The 24382-nt window shown below is 51.0% G+C and overlaps 1 protein-coding gene across 1 annotated transcript in view; it reads right to left on the bottom strand.

Annotated features, from left to right (window-relative positions):
* Nucleotides 1-34: 34 nt before the first annotated feature.
* The window catches only part of TCOF1 (treacle ribosome biogenesis factor 1), a 24851-nt gene continuing 503 nt past the window's right edge, over nucleotides 35-24382 (bottom strand). The window contains exons 2-19 of the mRNA XM_026063546.1: nucleotides 24231-24256; nucleotides 24113-24168; nucleotides 21096-21238; nucleotides 19510-19613; nucleotides 18885-19230; nucleotides 17931-18025; nucleotides 17188-17412; nucleotides 16311-16580; nucleotides 11276-11450; nucleotides 10960-11108; nucleotides 9020-9193; nucleotides 8248-8497; nucleotides 7859-7941; nucleotides 6878-7106; nucleotides 5164-5727; nucleotides 3277-3380; nucleotides 2624-2663; nucleotides 35-2164 (exon numbers count right to left, since the gene is read on the bottom strand). Of these exons, the coding sequence (XP_025919331.1) occupies nucleotides 2628-2663; nucleotides 3277-3380; nucleotides 5164-5727; nucleotides 6878-7106; nucleotides 7859-7941; nucleotides 8248-8497; nucleotides 9020-9193; nucleotides 10960-11108; nucleotides 11276-11450; nucleotides 16311-16580; nucleotides 17188-17412; nucleotides 17931-18025; nucleotides 18885-19230; nucleotides 19510-19613; nucleotides 21096-21238; nucleotides 24113-24168; nucleotides 24231-24256 (3029 nt within the window). The 3' untranslated portion in view covers nucleotides 35-2164; nucleotides 2624-2627. The remainder of the gene's footprint in view (nucleotides 2165-2623; nucleotides 2664-3276; nucleotides 3381-5163; nucleotides 5728-6877; nucleotides 7107-7858; nucleotides 7942-8247; nucleotides 8498-9019; nucleotides 9194-10959; nucleotides 11109-11275; nucleotides 11451-16310; nucleotides 16581-17187; nucleotides 17413-17930; nucleotides 18026-18884; nucleotides 19231-19509; nucleotides 19614-21095; nucleotides 21239-24112; nucleotides 24169-24230; nucleotides 24257-24382) is intronic.

Genomic DNA, 24382 nt, shown 5'->3' with positions numbered 1-24382 from the left:
TACTAGATGTTAGACTACTGAAGCATCTTTCCTATTTTTTTTTGTAAACTTAAGTTTTGTAGGGATAGATGCTCACCTGCAGCTTTTCCCTTCAGCTCTGAGACCAGCCAAGTAGTGGGTACTAGCCAAAACAGGAACTAATGCTGGAGATAGMGGGTTTTTAATTTTTTTGAACATCTTTCCTTTATAAATGAGCTCACAAGCTAATCATTTCAAATAAACTTTTGAATAAGAAAGCCTTGTAGCAATTCTGGCAGGGCAAGAGATGCAATCATTTGCAGCTATCCCACCTTAAAAAAAAAAAAAAAGAGGTAAATAAATAAAATATACTCCCTCCAGAGAGCTGCTTCTAATCAGATACTGTTCAGGCATCTGTGCCTTGTTCCTGTGCCTGTTTTCACTCATGCTTGCACAGTGAGGGAAGGTGCACAGGTGGCAGGGGTGCATGGTGCTGCYGGAGTGGCCACAGGGACACTGCAAGAGGATGTTGGGGGCAAGCTGCTGCTGCTCTCTCCCATCATGCAGGTGGGGACTGAGGGTACCAAGCATTCTCACCTTATGGAGGAAAAGCATCTTTCCCCCTGCCATGGAGGCTGGTGGAGCTGAAGGACCACCCAGTCATGGTGGCAGGTGCACAGGGGTTGCATCTCCAAGTGGGGGGGTGAGAACACCCCTGTGGCTTTGGCTCGCTACAAAGCCCTGGGGCCAACACTGACAGTGGTTCTGATCTTGCCTCATGCTTGAGCTCCAACACCAGGGCTGGCATTTAAGGCTCCCTGCTCTGTGCAGCCCCAAACATGCCAGGGCCTGCTTAGCTCGAGCACTGGGGCTCCAGGCAAAGATCTGTGCTCTGGTCCCCCTCTCCAGGAGCTTCAGGCCTGCTGAAACCCAAGGCCTCCCAGTAGGAGGATTTTAATCCTCTGCTCTCTAGCTTACAGTCCCTGCCCCAGACCACCCTCCWTCACCCCACTCTCACCTCCAGCTCCACAACAGCCACTGGACCTTGTATCTTGATGTGCTGAGGGCTGTGCTGGAAGGAGGAGCAGGAGGGTAGCCCTCCTATTTTCCTCACATCCTAACCACTAGGGCAGGGAACGAAGAGATGAAGCTAGGCACAAGGCCAGCACAAACTGCAGGTAGCAGCTGCCTGAGAGGCAAGCAGGCTGGAAATAGAGAATAGGCACTGTCGGAGGGCAACGCATTTAAACCTGGCCCAAACCAGGCTGCTCTCAGCACCTGCCCCCACAGCAGTGTAGCATTTTAGTAATAAAAAAACCCAAAGCAAAACAAACCCCCACAACTGCTGTGCCAGGAACATGCATTCAAAGCCCAGGAACACAGGCACAAAGCAACTACTTTTCCCCTGAGGGGGTCAAGCTGGTCCTAGAACCCAGCAGAAGCTGGGCTCTGCTCCTACATGCAACATCCTCCAGACATCGACAAGCCCTTCCTGCCCCAACCAGCCCTCCACGCTCCCCCCAGTGCCAGCCCTGCCTCCACTACAGCCAGGAGTGGTTCAAGGGCCAAACCCAGGCCTGAGGGCTTCTCACCCCTTCCCTTCAGAGCAGCTCAAGCAAAGTCTCACTGTTTCTCTTTTATTTTGTTTTCCATAAAAAAAACCCACAAAAATTTTTGTAGCCTTGGCTGAGAACAGCTGCTGGGCACAGCTGGGCAGCACAACTCCAGGGATGGGATAATCGTTGTTGTCAGTGTCAGAATAAAAAGTAAACCCAAGAGCTCTCTTCCATAGGTAGCAAAAAGACCGACACCACAAATCACAGAAAGAAGGGGAAAAAAAAAAAAAGAGTAAAAGTTCCTCTTAAAAATATAGCTCTGTGAAGAGAGAGAAAAAGAGATGGCTGGGTGTCAACTAGGAGGAAAGCAGTTTATGCAAGCTGGCTCTTCTCTGGTCAAACTGCCTCCTTTAGTTCAGTTATAGTGCAACAGGCGAGCCGTCGGGAGGGGCGATAAAACACTTCTCCAGGCCCCAGCAGGACAGGAGGAGGCAGAAAGTTACACCACTCTGCTCTAAAAGTCACAGTTAAAAGAAGGAGTTATAAATTACTATTAAAAAAAAAAAAGTTGGAATTCTCCTGATGGGCTTCCTTTTCCTCTCTTCTGCTTGATCTTCACTCATAAATCCTTATTCACAGGGCCACGGTACCTTTGAGGAAAGGAGTTAAGAGTTAGGGAGAGGGAGGAAAGGAACGGCCTACAGCTGAGCAGAGTGGGAGCAGATTCATCTGGTCCACTTCCAGGTGGCTACAAAATCACCATCTAATCCACATTACTTTTCCAAGCTCCCTGTGGTCAGCGGGGACTGACAGACACTGTCAGAGGTCACTTATCTCTGCTGATGGCAGAGGACATCAACATCTAGGCTGGATATCCAGTTTGCAGCAGCTAAAGAGAACAACCACATCAACAGAAGCCAGCACACCGCTGATTGACTCTCCTTACACTGCTCCACTCCCTGTCCCTCTCACATAAGGCCAAGTTGATTCACACAGTGGTTGTTTAGCAGGTAGACTGTGTTCCTGGGGCTGGCCCAGGAGTACCRAATTTGGCAAAGGTTACTGCTGTTCAGAGAGGTACCAACTGACAGTTTCCACAGGCCATGTACCTTCTCACAACAATTCTTGAGACTCAGCTGTTTTCTTCTTCTGAAAAGAAAGGGGAGAAAAATAAATCAGTATCATCTGCACCACAAACATGCAGAACCCAGCAGAGTCACAAGCCTTTAGAGGCTTCTTTGCTGCCATCTCCACAGGGACAAAGTCCATAACAAGGAACACATCTTATTTTCTCCCTCTGGCCCTTTCCTAGCCCTGGGAATGGGATGCAATAGCCTGCTCAGCCCCCAGGAGCTCCAGTTTCTGCTGAAAACACCACTAGATGAATAAGAGGTAGCAGGGGAAGAACCCTCACTCCTTGGGCAGGTTCTCTGCCAGCAAACCCAGCCACCGAGTGTGACCCTCCCAGCGAAAGGCTGCAAGAGCTCTGAAGGGATCTCTCCTGGGGGAAAATACAGGAACAAGCCCTTCTTCGAGCCTCCCCAATCCCAAACAACCCACAGTCAGGGAGCATCTTGAGAACAGGTCCACAACCATCTGCAGCCTCCTCTGTACTGCCCACAAGGCAAGGACACAGCTCCGTTCCTCTCTCCAGCCCCACATCTCTAAGGGACCAACCAGCTGCACTGCAGGGACGAGCCCCATAAGCACTACTCAGAATGGCTCTCCCCTGTGGTAGCCTGTTCCAGGGTCCTGCACATACCTTCTTCTTCTTCTTGTGAACTTCAGCAGAGCCATCTGCTATTGGTTCCCCTTCTGAAGATGCTTTTTTGCTCCTCTTCTTCTTTTCTTTTCCATTCTTTTTTTCTAGGCAAGGGAAAAGTAGTTAATTAAGAGAGCAAATCTGCTAAAGCCAGTGCCTGAGAAGCATTTAGCTTCACCTTACACTGGAGGAAACTCTTGGTTAGAAAGGGGGCATCCCCAGCAGGTCCTTGCCCACATTAAAGCTTTACAGAGCAGTAACTCTAGGYGACACCAGAGTCCTGCCACAAGGCAGCTGTCCTCAAGGCTGTTTCTCCAGTACCCTTGAGCCAGAGTGGTTTGATCTCACCACACATGCACAGTGTGGGCAGAATCAGACAGGATCCCCTTCTTCCCACCTCCCGCTGTCCAGCCACTCTGAGGAACCGCTGCAGTGCTACAGTAGCTGGGCACATGTAAGAAATCAGAGCAAGGGGAGCTACTGACACAGGATGGACACACGACTCAGCTCAGCACAACCGCTCCAAGAGGCTCCAGCTCACCTCTGTGCAACAGCCCGCACAAGGACTGATGGACAAGTCCGTGTCTCCTCCAAAATGAAGGGCTGCATCTCTGCAGAACAGAAACCCCAGCAGTTCTGGCCCACCCATTCCATCTTCTCTCTTTTATTTTGGGTAGCAAAAGCCTGCAAGAGCCAGCACAGAACCAGCTCTAATTTGCGAATGCAGTCTGCACTGCGAAGGAAAAAAATTTCCTTTGCATTAGGGCAGCAAACAGCATTACACAGAGGCGTGCAGGGGCAGCAAGCACTCTTAATTAGGAGCAGTGAGCAAGAGGCTGGTACTAKCCTCCCCTTTCTCCTGGGGTTTGAAAGCAGCAGTAATAACCCTGAGTCAAATCCCTCAAATGCGTGGCTCACCGTGTTGCAACAGGAGGCACTGTGATCAGGCAGGGCCAGGGAAGGGGCTCTGTCGCCCTACGGGGAACAGGCTGACAGGACAGATGACAGCATGGATTTTAAGGCTGATCTTTTTTGAAGAGGCTGCCAGCAAGGAGCCATGTTGAGGCAGCTCTAACACAAAACCCTGTGCATATGAATGCTGGGCTTCATCTACCATGCCCACAGCTCGTCAGGACCAAGGAAGGAGATGGCAATCTTCTGCCTGCCTTCCCCAGCTACACTGCAGCTTGGCTCTCCACTAGCACACGTTGCATTTGCCACGCAGGAGCCAGTACAGGCAACGGGTTTAGCACAGCCGTTCTGCACTGCAGACACAGAGCAGGGCATCATGCAGAGCCCCAGCGTTTCCCCAGAGCAGGCAGAAACCAGCCTCGAGGCTTCGTGGCTTGCAACTAGTGAGAACTTGCCCCAAGCACAGCACAGATGGTGGACAGTCCACATGTGGAGGGCAAACAGGCCTCAGGAGCTTTCACGTAGACATACTCAAACCACTGCCTGCCCAGAGCCAGAGAGCCACTTCCAGCCACGGTAAAGGCCAGGAAAGGAGAAAGCCCTAGAGGAACAGGTCATGCCACTGAAGGTACACAGGGACATGAGCCTGTTCTGCAAGCAGCAAGGATCAGTAGGACAACAAGTATGAGCATTATGCAGTTCCCACTGTGCTGGGCACAGGACAGAGAGGGGCAGAGGAGTCAAGCTTGCTGCCTGCAACACAGCTTGGTGATGAGACTGCAGAAACACACCGAAGTGAGGGTTTGAAAATCTGCCACTGGCTTTGGGGGGGCCAAGAGGGCAGCAGGCAAGCAGGAAGTTAATGGGAAAGCAGGTGCTGTTTACATGGCCCTGCACCTGAGGCTGAACATGCAACAGCAGCAAAAACCTATTGCAAATGCAGCCCTGAATGATGGATAGTGCTCAGATGCTTACTTTTATTGGATTTTTTCTTCTCCTTGCTCCCTGGTAGCTTCTCCAGGTCACCGGCCGCTTTCTTTTTTCTCTTTTTGGGCACTTCTTCACTAGCTTGCCCTTTCCGCTTCTTCTCTTTGGGCTGCCCAACAGCTCCATCCTCTCCTGGCAGTTTCCGCTTCTGAGAGGCTTTCTGCTTCTTGTTCTCTTTGTCTTTGCTCTTGGGTGTTTTCACAGCCTTGTCTGCCTTGGAGGAAGGTTTCTTCTTTTCCTTCTTTTCTTTTTTCTCCTTTTTTTTCTTCTTCTCTTCCAACCCTCCCAGTGTTTGCACTGCAGGGATTTTGGCAGCAGTGGTAACCTCGCTTTCACTCCCTGAACTTGACTCCTCTGACTCTGGGATGGAGAGCAGCGTGTAGGACAACGGGGTCGCTTGCGTCCCTTTTGCCCCAACATCATTCTGCTTCACTGTTAGAGCTTTCTTGACTGGGGAAGCTTTGAGGTTGGCATGACTCGGTGCTATCTTCCCTGCTGCCTTCTCTTTGCCAGAAGGTCCTGTGGCTTCCTGCCCTGGAGGGGGTTTGTCTTCTGCAGAAACAGTGATGAGAGAGATGACAAATTCAGGGAGTTTTAAACACACACACAACCCCCCCCCCCCCCAAAAAAAAAAAAAAAAAAACACACAGAACACACAGTTACCAGAGCGTTTAAAGAGGAGCATGCAGTTCTCCCCCAAAAGTAAAATCTGCTTGCTATCCCGTCTACAGCAGAGAAAGATGCCTTGGCCCTAACATTAAGTATCTGGGGAGGGAAGCGGGTGACAACAGGCAGAACAGCTTCGGCCACGTTCGAGAAAAACAGGGACTAGGCTAGTGGGAAATGAARCATAAGAAGGGTGAGCATAGAGCAGTCCTTCCCCAGGATGTCAGGGRCTTCAAGGCAGAGGTGGTATCCACATGACCATGTTTAACAGGCACCAATGGCTTATCTGCCAGCACCTGGGCCTTCCTGAAGCTATTTATACTTCACACCTACTCAGCAGCTTGTTCCACAACTTGATGATGTGCCTGCTGAAAGGCTAACCAACCCGTTTAAGCCTCAAGAGTGGGCCAGAGCTCAGAGCCCAGCCAGAGCTCATCTGGAGGTATCAGGGTTGCACCAGAGCAGAAACATCTTCCAGCTCTGAATTCTACAGTTCACCAACAACTGGGGAGGCAGAGGAATGGCAGGACATCTCATTTTGCTACAGGCCTTCCCATTCACTTCCTTTTCTCTGCCCTGCAGACATGCAACAGGAACAGAGCACAGAAAGACCACAGGGAGACTTGACACCAGCACTGTATAGCAGAGGAGGTTCTTAAGCCAGTGTTTAAAAGCTCACTAGGAGCCGTTGCTACTGCAGCACACTGACACCACGAGCACAGGTTGCAGGGAGAACCCTGTCTGCTCCCATTAGTTACAGTAATTACTGCAGCTACAGCAGGACTTGGAAGAGGCAAGGGCACGGGGCAAGAGCTGCAGGCCGGCCCTCGCAAGGTGGCTAGTGAAAGAGGGTGKGCGAGGAGAAGGCCATGTCATGGCTAGAGGAAGCCAGCAGACGGCAGCAGCGTTCCACGGCCAGGCTCTGCAGCAGAGACACACAGGGAATAGGCCCCGTTCCAGTGTCACACTCCTGCTCCCTTTCCAGCATGGCTTTGCTCCTGGCCAAGGAGATTTCTGGCCTTGCCAAAGGACCCACCTGCTTTGTGGACTGCAGGCACCTGCTCAGCATCTGTGTCGGAGTCACTGCTGTCACTGCTGGAGCTGTCGCCTGGGGCTGCTGTTACAGAAGCCTGGGCRAGGGGGTTAGCAGCAGGCACTGCTGCTTTCCCTTGCCCTGCTTTGCCTACAGGCAAGGAGGGAACCGTCTTTGGTATCTGAGGTGCTGTTGGGACCTTGGAGAYGCCCAGATAGCCTGTGAGGAGGGACTGAAGAAAGCACAGTCACAGCAGGGCAGTCTCTTACGCACCAGACACACAGTTCTGTCCCTGCTATTGCCCCTATACTCCAAGCGAAGGGCCCACCTTCGGCCACCCATGGGCTGACCCAAGCACCGTTCAGCCAGCCACCAGCCCTGCGGAGAGGGCAGGGCAAGGCAGGGCTACCAGCAGAAGGGGTCGGCACCAACAGGCGCTGGCTGAGCTTACAACAGCAAGAGCTGATGGCGACAGGGTCGCTCCTTTGTTCTCGCCCAGTTAAGCAGACTTGGGGGAGGCTCCTGGCCATTAGCAAGCACCCACGCACAGCTAATGCACTGCAGATGTGCTGCACGCCCTGCACATTACTTACAAAGGGAGTTTAATGGCTTGGACACGGGTTAAGTTACAAATAAAAGCAGGGGAAAAAACCCTGCTGCTATTGGCACTGCACACCAGTTCTGGTTTAACTCTTGCAAGGCACTGCCTCCTCCCATCCTTTCGTTCAATAGCGGAAGGTACAAGCCCTGCACCTAAGGTCTGGCTGCCTAGGGAAGCGTTCCTAAGAGCCTGGATTCAAAAGCTTTTCTCTCCCCCACCACAAGGCCCTACTCTACAGTACTGCACTGTGGAGCCCTTGCTTCCATGCTGGCAAACTCACTGAGCACCCCRCTTGCTCTGGCTGGGAACGCAACCCTCTCTCTGTCCTGCTTTGGGGCCAGATGCAGGACCCGAGAGGATCCCAGCCTGCTCAGGCATAGTACCTGTGATGCTGTCCCTTCTTCCTCGCTGGACTCCGAGGAAGAGCTGTGGGCTGGCTCAGTCCCTCCTGGTTTCTGCAGCACACCTGCTGGAGGAGCAGAGTTCATTCTATCAGACCCAGCACTGCCTCTTGGGGCAGAATTCATCTACCCAGCACACAGGCATTGCTGCCCAGKGGACTTCTGCCTCCAAAGAAAGGGGAGCACTCTGCAGAGCTGGACAGCAGAAATCCCTTTTCAACCACTATGTGAAGGTGACACCTCCCATGGGGTAAAAAACGTCACCCCCACTCTGGCCAGGGTGCTGCCAGCCAGGCTAAGGCTGTGCAYGAGCACCTAAGGCTGTGCACCTCTTGGCATGACACAGACAGCATATCCTCAGGAGAACTGACCAGGTTTGGGGAGCTGCTTGGGTCTCTCCTCCTCGTCGCTGTCGGAGGAACTACTGCTGTCCGAGGTCTCCTCTGCTTGGGTGGGCAGCGCGGCCTGGCTCAGCTTGGTGTCCTGGGCAGGCTGCAGACCTGGCTTCCTCAGCACGGCAGTGGGATTTCTCAGGACCGAAGCAGCCTGTGGAGCAGCAGTGTTGGTTGGAGGCACTTTGCCCGTGGGAGCTGTCTGCTTCAGGCATGGAGGAGGAAGGACCTAGGGAGAGGAAGAATGTATCTGAAAGGAGGAGTAACTGCTCATTCCCATGAACTATAGAAAGCAGCCCCAGATAGGTGGGCTTGGACCACCTGGGCTCTCCTTCAGCCACACCGCTCCAGTTCCTGTCCAGGTTAGCCCAGCACCTTCCATGCAGGGAGATGAGACTCCCAACTTCCCCTGACCCACAGACAAAGCAGGGAGCTGTGGCCTGGGAGGCAACTCCTGACTGTACAGCCCACTGCTATCGCCAAAGGAGGAGGGAAAAAGAGTCAGCCAGCTGGGAGGCAGGAACAGCAGCAAAGGTGACAGGGTTATCCCTCCCCTCATCTGCTTCACCTTATGAGAATATTGTTTAAAACAACTACTCCCCCTCTTCCACCCCCTCCCCAGGCCCCCACACATGCTCCCTCAGAGGGGGATACTTCACTAGCAGCCTGCACACCTCAGACACCCGCACACCCACCCTGTCTGCCCACTCTCCCCAGGGAGACTCCCCACAGATGCCTGCTCCGCCATTACCTCTCCCACAAGCACATCGCTCTCCGAGGAATCGCTGCTCGAGCTCTCGGATACTCTGCAAGCTGGTGGGACAGCAGGTGCTTTTATCCCCTTCCCYGAAGGCAGTGAGGCATTAGCCTTGGCAGCCGCTGTACTTACAACCTTGGTTGGTTTGATGTTCTGCTGTGACAGACTCTAAGGCAGATATGAAAAAGTCAGGACAGAGCACACCTTGAGAGGGAAAGCTGAAATGTGACACACTCACAGCCAGCCAGATACCTATCCACTGCAGCACCAGGAGGACAGCAAGATGTAAGYTGCAAATGCTATTTTGCCACATGGGGATTCAGGCTCCAGGATGACTCCTACACTCAGATATTGCACAAGGGTTAATTGGCTACACAGACAAAGCAGGGACACCAACCGTACGGCACATTTGTCCTCAGGTTCACAAGCAAGTCATGGATTAGATAGCAAGTTAACAAGAAGCAGTTGTGTTTCCTGACACTTGAAGTGTCCCATCAAACTAAATAAAGAGGGGTTAAAACCAGAAGAGCCAGGAGCAGGGATGRAGGAAAATCAGACACTGACATCAAGTCCAAGGCACAAATGCCAGCAGAGGAGGGAGCAGGAGCGATGGAGGAGTGCTCAGCCTCCTGGTTTGTATTACAAACAAGGCTACGTGAGCAGCCGTCCCTCCCCAGRTCTCTGACAAGCTGGGCCTTTGTGGGCTGACATTTCTCGCACACAACATCTGGCCTTCAGAAAGGAAAGCAATGCTCCATGATGCAGAGAGCCGCCAATCCAACATGCGCTTTCAGTCGTCTTGCACACAGCTCAAGTTACAGCAACTGCGTTATTTTATACAATCTCAGTATTACAAACAAGCTTTAATCAAGGACTGCTCAGGCTGGCTGCCTGCCCACCAGCTGGGGAGAAGGCAGCCTGTTGATCAACCACAGCATCAGGCCAACACGGGGAAGGGCTTCCTTGAATGCACATAATCCCCCTCTCCCAACAAGGGCGTTGACCAGAAAGGGGATGCATATGCGTGGGAAGAGAAGTGCACTTGGCCACTAAGCCCTGGGCTCAGAGCACCTGTCCCTTTAGCAATGGAGAAACCACCACCAAGTAGGAACAGCAGCCACACTCCCCAGTCAAGGCTTCCTCATGTGATTTCTTTCCTGGGYTCAAACCACAGTAGAGGTGCAGAGRCATCAAGAGAATCAAGTGAGAGAGCTGGGATYGACTCCACAATACTCAGATCACCCCCACTGTGTGGGATCAGAGATCACTTGTGAGCAAGACCCAGCTGTCAGCTCCAGGGCTGAGATGGAGGTCAGGCTGAGCGCCACACTGAGCAGGGATCAGYGCAATGTAGTGCTCCTCACACCGACATGGGGTCACCTCCATTCTCTAAGGCAAGAGTCTGACTCCTTTTCTGGCTGAAAGGCAGCACAACCACTGTGTTACTCTTTAGAGCAAATCCCACCAGCCTCCTGTGGGTGATAGAGTGGGAGACCAGAGTTCTCCAGCTGTACCCCACACCAAGGAGGGGCTGGGAGAAGGCAGGGTACAGGTTGCCTTGGAGCTACCTAGCTCATGGAAGGACTGTCCATAACGATTTGGCTGCTTTTCTGGCCCATTTAATTTCTAGGGCTAGGGCAAAGGGGACAGAGTCCAGRAGCTCTGGGCTTGTGTGTTTAGTCATGTTCCTGTCAAAACAGTCGCACCTTCCCCTGCTCACACACAGCAAGCTTGCTGAGGCCGAAACATGCATCCAGAACTGGGGTCACTGAGACCCAGGAATGCTGCCAAGAAGCCTTGATCCAGCCAACMGGAGGAGTCTTCTCTCTATCATTCATCACCCACCCAACTATCATCTTGCAAGTCCTGAGATGAGTTATCTCATGAGTGTGGGGCAAACAGCGCCTGTGCCCAGCAGGTCAGCAACTCCTTACCTGTGAAGGGGGGATTATTTCCTCCTCTGAATCTGACTCCTCACTGGAATCATCACTACTCTCTGCAGGTGGAGGGGCTGGGGCTGGCACCGGGACTGGAGCTTGTGCCTTCTTCACACTTGCCGGCTTGGGCACAGCATTGGTTTTCACTGCAGGAGAAGCATGAGAGATTGTCACCGTAAGCAAGAGTTGCTCTCCTTGGCTGTCCAGAACAGGAACTATCACAACAGCCAGGGCAGCTCTGCAGGCAGGGCAGAGAAGGAAACCCAGGATGAAGAGGGCAAGAGTTCCTGACCACTACCAGAAGGGGCCTTACCAGCTGGTGGAGGCTGTTTCTGTGCCACGGGGGTCTCTTCTTCACTGTCAGATGAGTCACTGCTCCCACTCTCTGAGGTCTGGCTTTTCAAGGTGCCTCCCACTGCCTTTTCAGGCCCGCCAACTTTAGCAGCCTGGCTCAGGTTGGGAACGTGTCCAGGCTGTTCTGTTAATCTCTTAACAAAAAAAGAAATACAGACCCAGAAATGCAGTGTTACTATAGGTTTTGTTTAGGGGTTTAAGTGCAGTTTCAGCTCAAGCTAGGTTTTGTTTTGCCCCAACACAGCTGTGGCTAACACTCACTTCATCCTCAGCATATCAAGATTGGAAATGGCTTCAGTTACTGCCTGGACTGAGCTGTTGAAAATGCATACCACTGCATTTAGCAACGCGTCTTTGACAGGAAGCCCAAATGCATTTTATCTCACGAGTGTGCAGGGCTAACAGCACTCATAAATCTCGCTGCAACAAGACTTCAGGAGGAGCCTTCTAGCAGAGGGGCAGGCAGGTCAGCCAGGACAGCTGCTGCCTCAGGGCAGCTGGGAGCACAGTCCCTCTGTACCTCAGCCTCTCCAGCTCCCAGATCAAGCCCTCACCCACCAGTTACAGTAGYGCAGCAGACTGAGCTGGTGATACGTGCTGGCTCAGACCCCACTCCAGGGCTGGGAACAGCAGGCAGCCAGGAACGGGAACAGCTTAACCCAGGGCAGCAGGTTGGCCACAGAGTCAAGTCTTTCAAGTGACTGTCCTGGGCTACCTACCGCAGCTCAGCTAAGATGCAGCAAGTCAAAGCCCAAAGGGACTGAGTAAAGTCCCATGATATCAGGGAGCTAACAAACCCACTCCTCAAAGATTGTCATGGGGGTCAATACCTCATTTTCACCTCACCCAGCAGTACCTCAGGCAGCCTTGCAGTTCCTTAATGAAGCTAAGACGGGCTGGATAGTAGTCTGAAGGGAAGAGTAGCACCCCAAACCCCAAGCCCCCATTCCAAAGAAGCCTCTCATTTGAGCACAATCTCTTCCTAGCTTGGGGAAATCAGTAGGAACCAGAAAGCCTTGTGCCAAAACATTTGCAAGATGCAAAGAAGGTATCAGAGCAGTTACTTCCTAGAGCTGCTGCAGAGCTCAGCGTAGAGACAGGCTGCCACAGGAGTTTGGGAATGTGAAAGGCAGGCAGAAACAGACCCAGGCGGAGGATATGACTGAACCCCTTGAAAATTAACCTGTCAACAGTCTAAAAGAGTTTGAAAACAATGAAAAAAAAAAAAAAAAAAAAACCCTACAACTCACTTCTGATATCCAAGACCCAAGACAGGCCATAAGCCACTGCCCCAAGAGGCTGCCGTGTCAGCACAAGGAAGCTGTGGTTATTGCAGCACTAGACACACAACTGCCAGGTAAGATCTCCTCTTCCTGGCCCCTCTCCCAGCTCAGACAGAGGGCTGCAGACATCCTTCCTGCATGCTTCTGTAAGCTAGCGGTGGCAGAGAGAGAAGGAGAGCTTGCTGGGAGTTCTGGTAACTTCACCACCCGCAGATATTCTTCAAGCTCAGTGCTCTGCACCCACTCAGTCTACTCTGCTCATAGTTCATCTCTGGGCTGTTCTGCCAGAGAGCAGCACCACACTTGCCAGGGCAGACAAGACCCGTCCAACCCACACGTGATGACAGCCCACTTCGGTGCTCTGTGTCAGAGCCCAGGGTCTCCTGCAAGAAGGGAAAATGGACTCTTGCCCTGTTGCACAGTCACTGCAATCCCCCTTTCCCAGCCCTGCAATGCTGCTAACCCAGTGACTCTCCTCCCACCTCAGATCCCTTTTCTCAGCCCACAGCAGAGGGCCAGAAGTAYCTCAACATTGCTGGCCCATTTGGGGGCTGCTGCTGGCCAGCAGCTGAGAGCACCAGCCTAGCAGCCTCCCAGGAGGATGGATCTTATCGCGCTTCCTGGCACAGCTCCACTGAGGGCTGCCACTGGGGCAGTGTTTATCATTTCCAAGCCAAACACTAAACAGACAACAGCATCTGCATGTTTATCCCATTACAGAACAGCTCTCCGAACAAGCCAAGACTCCGCTTAGAGAAACAGAAACCTCCACAAGCACTTGGGGACGGGGGGGACTGCAAACCTCRCTTGTCTGTTTTGTTTTGACACCAGTGAGTCACTATCTCCAGGAGAGAGGCCAGATTTGCAATGGTGAAGAGAGAACTACGTGAAGCAGGCAAGAATTGACATGGTCTACTTGAACATACCAGCCCCTCTCCCTCTCCTTCCCAAGCACTGGTACCCAAGGGAAGAGAGTCTACCAAGATCAACCCTACTCACTCACTTCCAAGACCTTCACTGCAACAGGACTGGTTTCTGCCTCTGCTCAGATGCATAGCATGAGGGCTGGTTTGTTTTCTACACTTCACAAAAGATTGGCAGAGAGCTGTGGAAGAACTGTACAGAGGCATCCTGACACAGAAAGAACACAATGGTACCCACGGAGAAACCACTGTAAGCTTTATACAGCTGGAGGACTCCTCAGACCTTCCCAGGTGGAGGCCAAGGTCCCTCCATCTATCTCATCTCGGTCCCCGCCAGATGGCCGACAGGTGCCACATCCTATGGCATGGCCCCAGACAGGCTGAATTACACCCAGGGAGTGGGGCAAGACAATYGGGGGTTTCTGAAATCTTAGAGCAACAGGTACGTAGGGTAACTGAGGGGAGAAGGAAAATAACTCAAGAGGAAAACGTTTTTTCTTCTCCCTCCCCAGCCCCCAAAGCAGGAGCTGCCTGCGGATCAGTACTAGAATGATGACTCAGCTGCCACACAACCCATCTGCCACTCCGCCGGGTCCATTTGCATCATGCAATTCTGCATGACAAGAGAGGGGGGAAACAACGCCAAGCCACGTGCGCTGAGCAAATTATAACAATTACACTCCATTGCTGCCTGTGCACAGTGGAAGCGCTGCCAGCGTATCAGAACTGGGACTAATAGCTCAGCTGTGTCACGACACGGGGAAGGGAAGGATTGCCACCTGCACGGAGTGGGGACAGGATTCAGGGAGCAGGATAGAGGGAGAGACCCTCCATCTCTTGGGAGGTTTGGCCTCCCCTCGCTGGGCCYGCAGTCTGTGATAAAAACTTTCGGGCAAAGCTTCTACCAGCGCAGCCTGTACGAGTTTCCTTGGATGATCAAGAAACACAGAGGTTCCCAACATACACATGCATATGCATCTCACGCCCAACACTGGTGAGCAGAAACCGGAGCCTGCACATGGAGGGGTCTAGTGCCATTTTTAGTCCACAATGTCCAGGAAAGGGGAAGCAAAGCAGAATTAACAGTTCCAAAAGAGAAGCAGCTCACAGCATCTTTAAGGTCAGTCCAGACTGTTCCCCCACCACCATTCTCCAAAAAAACCATGCAAACACCTTGTCAACTTCTTTGACTAAATATTCCTGAGTCTTCAGGGGTAAACATACCAATTAAGCAGTTCAATTTAGGCATGATGTTCATTTTAATTGTGCTAATCCACCCCCACAGGGAAAGATGAAGCAGCTTCCAACGCTCTGTATCTGTTTGGATCTTGCACAGAAGCCAGAGGAAGTTGCAGGATACAGTAAGTCAGTGGTTAGCATATGCCCAAGAAGCAGATGGCGAGAATGAGCTAAGAAGAGTTTGACTGAGAGGACAGGACTGCGGACACAGAWAAGCCTAATGGTTGAACTTCAGGCTTCACTCATGGTCTCTGCCTGCAGGCTGCTAACACAGGGAGAAACAGCCTGTTTGGCAAAAATAGAGCTTCCTTGATCACAAGCTTTTCCCTGMTGACTGTGGTAGGTGAAGGGTAATCACCAGTTTGAAGAGGGAAGATGATGAAGTGGTTAAATAGCCATCAGCAAGAGAGCTACCTGCTGCTGCCAGCTTCAAATCAATACTGGGGRAAACAAACCCACCCCAGCAGGCCCTTCACCTCCAACCCTGCTAAAACGGACGAGCCTTGTTAGTTTTACAGCGAGCACCCATGGCAGAGCTATCAGAATAGCTGCTCCTGCCACCCAGAGCTGAATCTTCACATATAATCATGCAGRAAGAGAGCAGCACAGAGCCAACTGTTAGAGATGCGCCCCCCTCCACCCACCTCAGCAGGCCAAGGCTATAAAGACAAAATGCAGAGCCTCTCCGACTCCTGCCTGTCAATACCAAAAGGACGTGTTGACAAAGAGCCTCCTTGCAAGGACACGTGAGGCTCTGCCCCCAGGTTCCCTGCCTCCCTAGCAAATAATAGCYGCCGTCTCGGCAACACCGCTTTCAGGCCACTTTCTGAAAGGCCCTGAAGCTCAGAGTCAATGCAGGAGGTCTCCATAAAACGGACCTGGGATTATCAAGGCCCTATTTCATCAACCAGAAGCACAGCAAGTCCCACCCTGCGCAGGTAGGGGGATGCTCTCAGGAAGGGATTTGTCTCCCAGCAGCTTGAGCCATCTAAGTCCAAGCCTAGTCTGCGTTCATGGCCCTTCTCCCAAGAAGGGCCTAAACATCCCCTCACAGGAGGGCCAAGCTGTCAGTGACCCCGCAGAGGAGCAAAGCACAAGTGGTGTGAAACCAGTTTGTGTCAAATAGATTAGGGCCCCCCACCCTCTTTCCCTATTTGCTACGCACAGACTATGCTGCTGTTGGCATACCACCCCTCATCTGATCTTTCCTGTTGCATCTTGCAACAGTTTTTACATCAGAGAAGAGCCAGACAAGCCCCAGCACAAGGCCAGATATTTGGTAACCCTCAACTGCCCCCAAGAAGTTCTTTGTCTCCATGCGGTGAGAGAAAGAGGTGAAAATAACAGGCAAACAAAGCCAAGTCTGAGTGAGAAGAGCTAGCCATGCTTGTTTCCAGGTAGGAAGAAAGACCCCTACCAGGGGAGATAAGATGCGAAGTACTACGTACTATCGGAGTTTCAAGGAGATCAGCAGTAGCATGTAATGGCTGAACTATTATTCTGTGCATATCTCATCTTTCAAGATTGAGTTGAATGCGGCATCACCAACCTTCTGGCTGACAGGCACAGGGAGATCCTCCTCTTCACTGTCTGAGGAGTCAGTGCTCTCCACTGGCTTCGTACTTTCAGCAGGCTTTGTGGGAACAGCAGTCCTTTCCAGCCTGGTTTTGCCCTGCTTTGGCACTGCTGGTTTTGGTGCTGGCTTCCCTTGGGCTGATGGAAGCGTTTTTGCTGGAGTTGCTTTGCTGGAGAGTGACACTGCCGGTGTGGGTTTCACTGGGGATGGGATGGCCTGGGAGGATTTTGGAGGTGGCTTTGTCTGGACAAGACAAGAACAGCATGAAACAAGGTGAATCCCACAGTAGTACAATTCATATACTCAGACTGGAATCAAGGGAAGAGATTTCAGCACCCCCTGCAAAAGGCAAATGCTGAAGGAAGATTAGCAACTGGCAGGAAAGATAAGGCATTCTTTCATCCGGCTGTCTGGGAATAGTGTCCCAAGAGGGGAAAGCAAGACCAGACATTCCTCGTCAGCCTTCAGATATTACCAGTCACCTCCAGTGAGGCAAGTATAGCGCTCTGCACTCTCCACAGCAGGGAAACTAAGTTGCACTACAGCTTGCCAAATTAGACACTGTATATCACAATTTATAGCTGAGAGGCAAATTCAACCATGATGACTGGCCTCTTCAAGTGGGAAAGGAACTGCTGTTTTTATTACATTTAACAGCACTGATTGAATTTTAACTTCAAATCCTGTCCCTCCCCCCAAAAAATGAAAGGCAAAGGCATTCCAGGGCCTTTAAACACTCCCCCTGCAAACACGACTTTRCTATCTGCTGCATCTGTTTAGAGATTTTTCCTTCACAATTCCTAGCTTTGGAGAGGAACGCAAGGAGAGACTGAGTCTCAGACAGACGCACTTGGGTTACTGATGCAGRTTCCTCATTTTCATTGTCTGATGAGTCGCTGCTCTCTGAAGTGTCATCAGGCTTTGCAGCCCCAAGAACCGTTGYTGATCCGAGCTTGGCCTGGTTTGGTGCCACTGCTGTTTGCTTTAATGCATTCTTCTTGGTGGACACTGGAGTGGGAGGCACGCTTTTCACAGGTGCTGCACTAACCTGCACTGCTTTGACAGCTGGTTTTGCCTGGGAACAGGGGAAAGAAAGGGATCAGGGTATCAGGTAACATCTTACATTTTTAGGAGGGAAGAAACTGGTTGAGGGCTGCAACTGTGTGGAGCCTGTTTTAAGCGAGGCCACTAGGCCAATTTGGCTAGGATAACAGGTAGGCTTGTTCAGACCCATGGGCTGTCGAACATCTGAAGCAAGTAGCTTCCTCTGGGGGACTGTCTGACCAGCCTGCATTCCTCCTGCATTTGCATTAACTGCGGAATTGCATGCCAGTCACCTCCTACAGAYCAAAGACTTTCCCTCTGCTTCAGGCACCGGAAAGAACCGGGATGGAATGGTTGACCAGCAGGGATTGGTGGGGCTCTCAGTCACACAGTGTGTCTCCACAGCCTTGGGTTTGGGGATCCCACATACCCAGGGAAGAGAGTGTTGACAGACTGCAGCAGTGCTGGGCTCTCACTGCATTTTCCTCTCCTCTTCAAGGTTAGGGAAGTGATTCCCTAGAAAGAAGGACCCTGGGTTGGAGAGGTTACCTGGACTGTTGGAGTTGTGAGCTCCTCCTCGGAGGATGTCTCATCACTCGATTCCTCACTGCTACTCTCAGCCACCCCAGCTGCCTGCTTCAGTTCTGAAACACAAGCGAGGAGATGTCACAGCTGCTGCCAGTTCTGAGTCCCCAAAGTGAGATGATAATGCAGCTTTTGAAGTCAGGAGAAAAAAAAAAAAAAGCAGCAGAGAGAGACTAAGGAGATTTGCAGGGAAGAGGGCCTAGTCTCACTGAAAGTGCTGGTGGCCTGCTGGGAACAGCCTCTCCAGAAGAGAGAAAAACAAACAAACAAACAAACCAAACACACACACACACACACACACACACTTGCCCACAAGCACCACTCCTCGTTGTGGGCAGAGACAAGAAAACCTTCCTGGCTAGTCTCAGACCTTAAGAGCAGATGCCCAGGCAGACACAGCTTCCTGCAGGAGCATCTAACCTGGCTGCATCTTATCTGAAAAGGAGACAAGGACTGAGCTTCTAGGTTCTATTCCTTCCCTCATCTCCAAAACAGCAAAAGGGATTTTCTTAAAGACTTCAAAAAAACAAAAACAAACATTCACTTTGCAATTGGGACCAAACACAGAATGCTGAAGTGCCCTTCCAGAAAGCAGAAAGCATCTACAGTATTAGCACTCCATCTTCTCCAAATACACYATCATCTCCAATGCTGTAGTGCAGGATGCTGCTGGAGATGCAGACAAACTCCTTAACCACAGCATTTAGCACCCTAAATGTGAGCAAGCATGCTGGATTCATCCCGTGGAGCTCCAGAGCTGCCTGCTTTGCAACATTCTTGCAGTCTTCCTGGGAGCATGTCGTGCTCTGAGCTTTCCAGCGAGGGAGCTGAAAGCAGCATACTGCTGGCACAGCTCAGACCCGATGCGCAGCAAAACCAGAGCGCACATGCTTTCACCCAGCCCTGCAGGCTCCTTACCCACTTTGGGGGCTGCTGAATTCACTGCTGACGTTTCCTTTTCTTCTTCACTCTCTGATGAGCTGCTGCTGTYGGAGCTCTCCGGTGCATTGGTCGTTACTGGTGCTTTGCTCTGACCTACTTTGCCCAGGGCTGCTACCGCATGTCCCAGTTTCTCAGGACTGGCCAGCTTTTGCCCAGCCTTGGCCAGAGGTGCAGACACAGCTGGCGCATTGGGCTTCTGCTTATTTGAGATCACAGTTCTGTGCACAGCAGAGGCCACCACTGCCTTGTCTGCTGGAGCAGTGGTTTTATTAGGAGAATGCAGGGAGTTGGCAGCTTTGCCACTAACCACAGCTGGCTTCACCTACAGTAAACAAAAGAAGTTAGAAGAGCATAGATGAATAAAGGGCTAAACTGGATATGACATACCTTAAACAGCACTCTGGCAGTTGGGCAAGCCACACAACTCCTTATGGAGGTGCTTGGGGGACAGATAACCATGAGAAGGCTTACGCCAGCATAGGAGGGTCATTTAAATATGAATTCCACCCCAGCCCACAATACTACACGTGCCAAAGAGGCTGGGACAGCCCTGGCCTCAGAACACTATCAGCCCCCAAGGCCAAGACAAGCACGCTCTTACTGTAATTGCATCTTTTCCAGCTGGCGTCTCTTCTTCTGATGAGGAGTCGTCATCCTCACTGCTTTCTACATTCACTGCTGAGTTTGTGACCAGGGGAATGCTGGCTGCAGCACAGGAGAGAGCCACAGAGCAGTAATGCGAGAGATGCCTCCCATCAAGATGGTCTCTGGTCCATGGAAAGGCCCCAGCAGGCAGGGCAGGGTCCCATCTTTGCACCTGCCCCAACAYCAGAGCCACTGCCCTTGCAACAGGCAGGCACTTTGCTCCTCCAACCCACCCTTCTCCCCACAATCAAGACAAACCTGCCAAGATTTACATGTTTCCAAGGGCTGGTCTGCAGCAGATGAGACTGAGCCAAAACATTTCAGACACGGTTTCTTATTAGACTATTCAAGCCAATGCCTCACACATTAGCTGCATCTGGGATCCATTCCCACCTTAGAGGGAACTGGTTTTCCAGACCAACTAGAAAGGCTTTCTTCCCTCATCTGTGAGGCCAGCCTTCCTTTGCTGGCCCAAGAGATGCCACAACTGATCAGATGAGGCTCCTCACTGGGCATCATTAGGCTCCCAATGCTTCATCCAAGTTAGGACACTCATCCCTTCTCCTCCGCCACCCCAATGAACCATAACTATTGATTCTACCACAACACAAAGACACCTTTTCACACATTCAACAAATCCAGAGAAAAGGGCTCCTTGCTGAGCTTTAATTCAGCAAGCCTCGCTTGAGATGAAGAACAACAGACTCTTGGATGGACTTTTGGGGATGGTAGCTTCGGGTGCAGACACCAGGCTAGTGTGGGATATTGTCAAACTTGCTGTCCTAACTCATCAGTGATGGATGCTGAGGACAGGATAGACCCTAAGGGGCAGGACTGTACCAGTGCAAGTTAGCTGGAAATCTGGCAAGTGCTGAATCCAGGCAGTGATGTAGCTTTCAGGGCTGGAAGGGGTGATAGCAATAGAGGTGAGAGCACTTGCTTCAGGACTGATCCATACCCAGCAGTATACAGCTCTACTCAAGCCTGAGTAGCATCCCTGGGCTCAGCCTCCCCAGAGGCATTAACTTACACTGCTCTCAGGGTGGGTTTCTGCCAGYGCCAGACTCTGACATGGGCCAATGGGGGCAAAAACACACACAGTTACAGGGCAGTGACTGGGGCAGCCACATCCATCTCAGAGGGGGAAACACTTCTCCAAGGAGCTATGCTCATCCACACCAATCCAACAGACTCTATGAGAGGAAGAAAGAAAATAATCTATAGGAGAGGAAGAGCAAGAGAGCAGGAGTGAAGACAAAGAGATACTCCTTTCCCCTATATCTTTGACTTTCTTTCCACAGAAGCAATCTAAACCTAGCTCCTAACACCAGAGCCCAATTCCACAGGCTTTTGTTAGCTTTAGCAAGCATCTCTGCTCCTCAGAAATTCTACAGGGACAGAGGTGCTCAATTAGTTGTTTTAGTTTTGTAGAAGCATCAGGGAAGAGCTATCACTTCACAAGCATTTTCTCTGGCCAAGCAGATTGGGCTGCTCTTACACAGTCCTACTCAGTCAAAATATCAGAAGATAAAAGGCTCCTACCCTTGACAGCTTTTGTCTTCTCTTTCTCATCCTCTTCTTTCTCTGAGCTCTCAGAGCTGCTCACGGGATCAGGAACTCTGATCTTTTCTGGGATGGCTGCCTCCACATCACTCACCTTTCTTCTCCTGGAATTCGAGGGAGTTCTGAGGAAACAAATTTGGTAAGAGTAGAGAGGAGGTGTCAAAAAGGGGAACAGCTCCTGAAAAAAGAACAAATCTGAACACTCATTAATTCAGCCACTCTCAGGTCTGACACAAGTCTCAAGACAAGCACTGTCATTCCTCCGCAGCTCCTGAGAGGATGGGAGAGATCCATAGGTAACCTGCAAGATACATCTCTGTCCTCCTCGGGCAGCTCCTGAGAGCAATATATCCTTGCAACACTTGAGGAGATACTGGATACAAACTCTACCTAGGACATAGAAAGAAAGCATCTTTCTCACATTAGCAGAGAAGTACAAACATATTTGGTCAGGCTGATGCTCACCACACAGCAAAGGCAACCTGCAGAACAAATTCAGTCTCCAGGAGACAGCTATAGCCAGACAGAGCAATCAACCGATGCTGCCTCAGGGTTAAAGCAGCGAGTCCCAGACAGGTCATGATATTCTGTGAAGCCATGACAAGTGAACATAAAGGCTGCCCAAGCCATTTGCGTTTGGGCACTTGAGCCAAAAGGAGATAAAAGTTAGGGTGCAAATATATTTACGAAAGGAAGTGGCTGGACCTAAAAAACATGCGTTGAAAGATGGCAAAGAAAGGGCCAAAGACAAGCATTAATCATCTAAGCTGTTTATTTGGGTCAAAGCACTAAGCTGGAAGAGGTGTTTCCAGGCTCTGATTCCTACTTGTACCAGGAGAACATAAGATGTGGCTAAAGTTACTTTCAAATGAAAACACAAGTAATACTTTTGCTTTATTACCAGGGTATCAATGGCTGGTGCACGTCTGTGTACGGCTCACACACATACAATATTTTATGCCAGTAAAAGCCCTTACACATATACAATTATTAAAAAACCACTTTTGTGCCAGGTTAGCTTATTTATTCACCTGACATAAAAATAAGGTTATTTAATGATTCGACCAGTAAAGATTGTTTACACTACGAGAGGGTTTCACTGGCATAGCTGTATCGGCAACTCTTTTGCAGGTAGGCTCAGCCAAAGGAACATTTGCTATTACAAGGCCTGCAACTACTCCAATAATCATTTCAACAAAACATAGGGCAAGTCATGCAGGCAGCTACTATATTCCAATGCCTTCCTGATTCGGTGGCAGCTGATGATACAGAGACTACTGTGAGAATTTACATTGCGTTTGACCGGGGCTCAGGGACGCAGCGCGCGGGAGCACAGCATTGCCCGCCCTCAGGCACTGGCCCTACAGCAGCCTGGAGCATATAACTGCTGCGTTACTCCAACCGCTCCCACTGTTTCTGGGGCTGAGCCAGTCCAGCTTTGCCACCTCACCCAGGCATCAGGCAGCTCTGTTTGTCTTCCCAGTGGAMTCCAGGACTAAATGTAGCCCTATAGGGAAGCCATTCTTAAACAAAGGCAAGTCTCAACTGTTAAATTCACTTTTAAAGAGTTTAAGGAGAGCATCAAGGATGACCTCAGCTAGACAGAGAAGAGCTGCAGCACAGAATCTGGGGAAGGCATTTTCAGGCCAAGAGCCTGTGAAGTGAGAACAAGATGTGAGAATCACAGCTCACCCACATGAGAGCACTTCAGCTAAGCAGGGCGCTTCCTGGATAAACCAAACAGCTGGTCAATGCGTCCCCCATTTTCACTCCAACTCAGATAAAACAATAAGGTGAGACAAGGAGCAAGAGGCAGACTTGTCAGGTGGAGCTACAACATAAGGGTGACACCAAAGAGGAGTTAAACATGATGCGAGTTCCTGTTGCCCTCCACAGTTTAAGAGTAATAGTGTCTGGAAGGGTGTGCAGCAGAGCCCAGGATGCCTGGCACACAGAACAGTCAGCATCAATACCCAAGAGAGCAATAAATTGTTAGAGGGAGGAACCGCAAGCCCGGTTCCACACTGTTACATCTTGACCTGGTTCCACAGCATCTCTCCCGCTCAGTTAAGAAAACTGTGGAGACACAAGAGCAAGAACAGGACAGCCCCAGGCTTAAAGCATTCTAGCAGAAAATACCTCTGGGGCAAACACCCACCCTCCAAGACTACTAGCACAGCCAGGCTGAAGAGCATCTTCACTCAAGCGCTCCGCAGCACAGGCCGGACTCCTCAGGCACAGAAAGCCAGCTACACTGATTCCCTGCTAACCCGGCTCTGCGGCTTCAACCATGTCAGTCTCTGCAGCGCTGCACTTCTACATCAAAATAAAGCAAGCAGCACACAGAGTGGGTGCAAATATCATCTCACTCCGCAAATGTGAAAGCTCCACTGCTGCAGACATCCACAGGTGTAGGGTATTCAGCTGAATAACTAAGCGTGAAGTCATTGGAACTAAACATGAAAGCACATGTAAGGGCAGGCTGAAAGCAAAAGTACCTTCCTTTAGATCATAAGTTATGTGACCTATGCCAAGATCTAACATCCCTGTAACAGCTTTGACAGTTCTGATTCAGCAACTTCTGCTCATTCACATGTTCAGCCCACACTGGCCAGTGTCACATCCATGTAAAGCACATGGCTTTAAAAAAGAAAGTGAAATGAAACTGGGGAAGACTTTTTGCCAGTGAAATATGACTCTAACCCTAGTAATGCTCCAGTATCACCCCCAACAGGCAAGAATAGCATSAGCGTCTCAAAAATAGAGTAACAACTTAACCCCAAGCTGAAGAAATTTTAATTTAATTTTTCTTTAACATCTGAAATAAATCTATCTGAAAGCAGGCCTAGGGAGGAAAGTCCCCTGGGCATGCTTRTTATTGAAAATACCCTGACAAAAGGAAATTCCAACAAATAAAGATCACAAGTGTAATACAGCTTGGTTGTGAATTCCACGGTCTGGAATCCATTTGACAGCAATTTCCTCCTTAGACTTACTTTTGCCAGTGGGTAAAGATCTCCTCCAGAGAGGTCGTCAGGGAAGGAAGCAATTTCTGTGAAAGCAAAGAGAACACGAATCAGTCGCCATGCCCGTTCCAGGATGTGGCCAGCGAACAGGACAACCGGGGACGGCAAAGGTCCCTCCAGGAGCCCAGAGCACGAAGGGGACGTTTCCTGCCCACGTGCRGGCGCTCCCAAGGAAGCCCTCCTCTCCCAGGGGTCTGTCCGCGCCGCAGCACTAAGGACCCGCCTCCGCCCCCCGCCGCC

The sequence above is a fragment of the Apteryx rowi genome, unplaced genomic scaffold, assembly GCF_003343035.1.
Source record: "Apteryx rowi isolate R43461 unplaced genomic scaffold, aptRow1 scaffold_2, whole genome shotgun sequence".
Lineage (NCBI taxonomy): Eukaryota > Metazoa > Chordata > Aves > Apterygiformes > Apterygidae > Apteryx > Apteryx rowi.
Note: the sequence above shows the minus strand (reverse complement) of the source record. Positions and strands in the feature narration are given on the sequence as shown.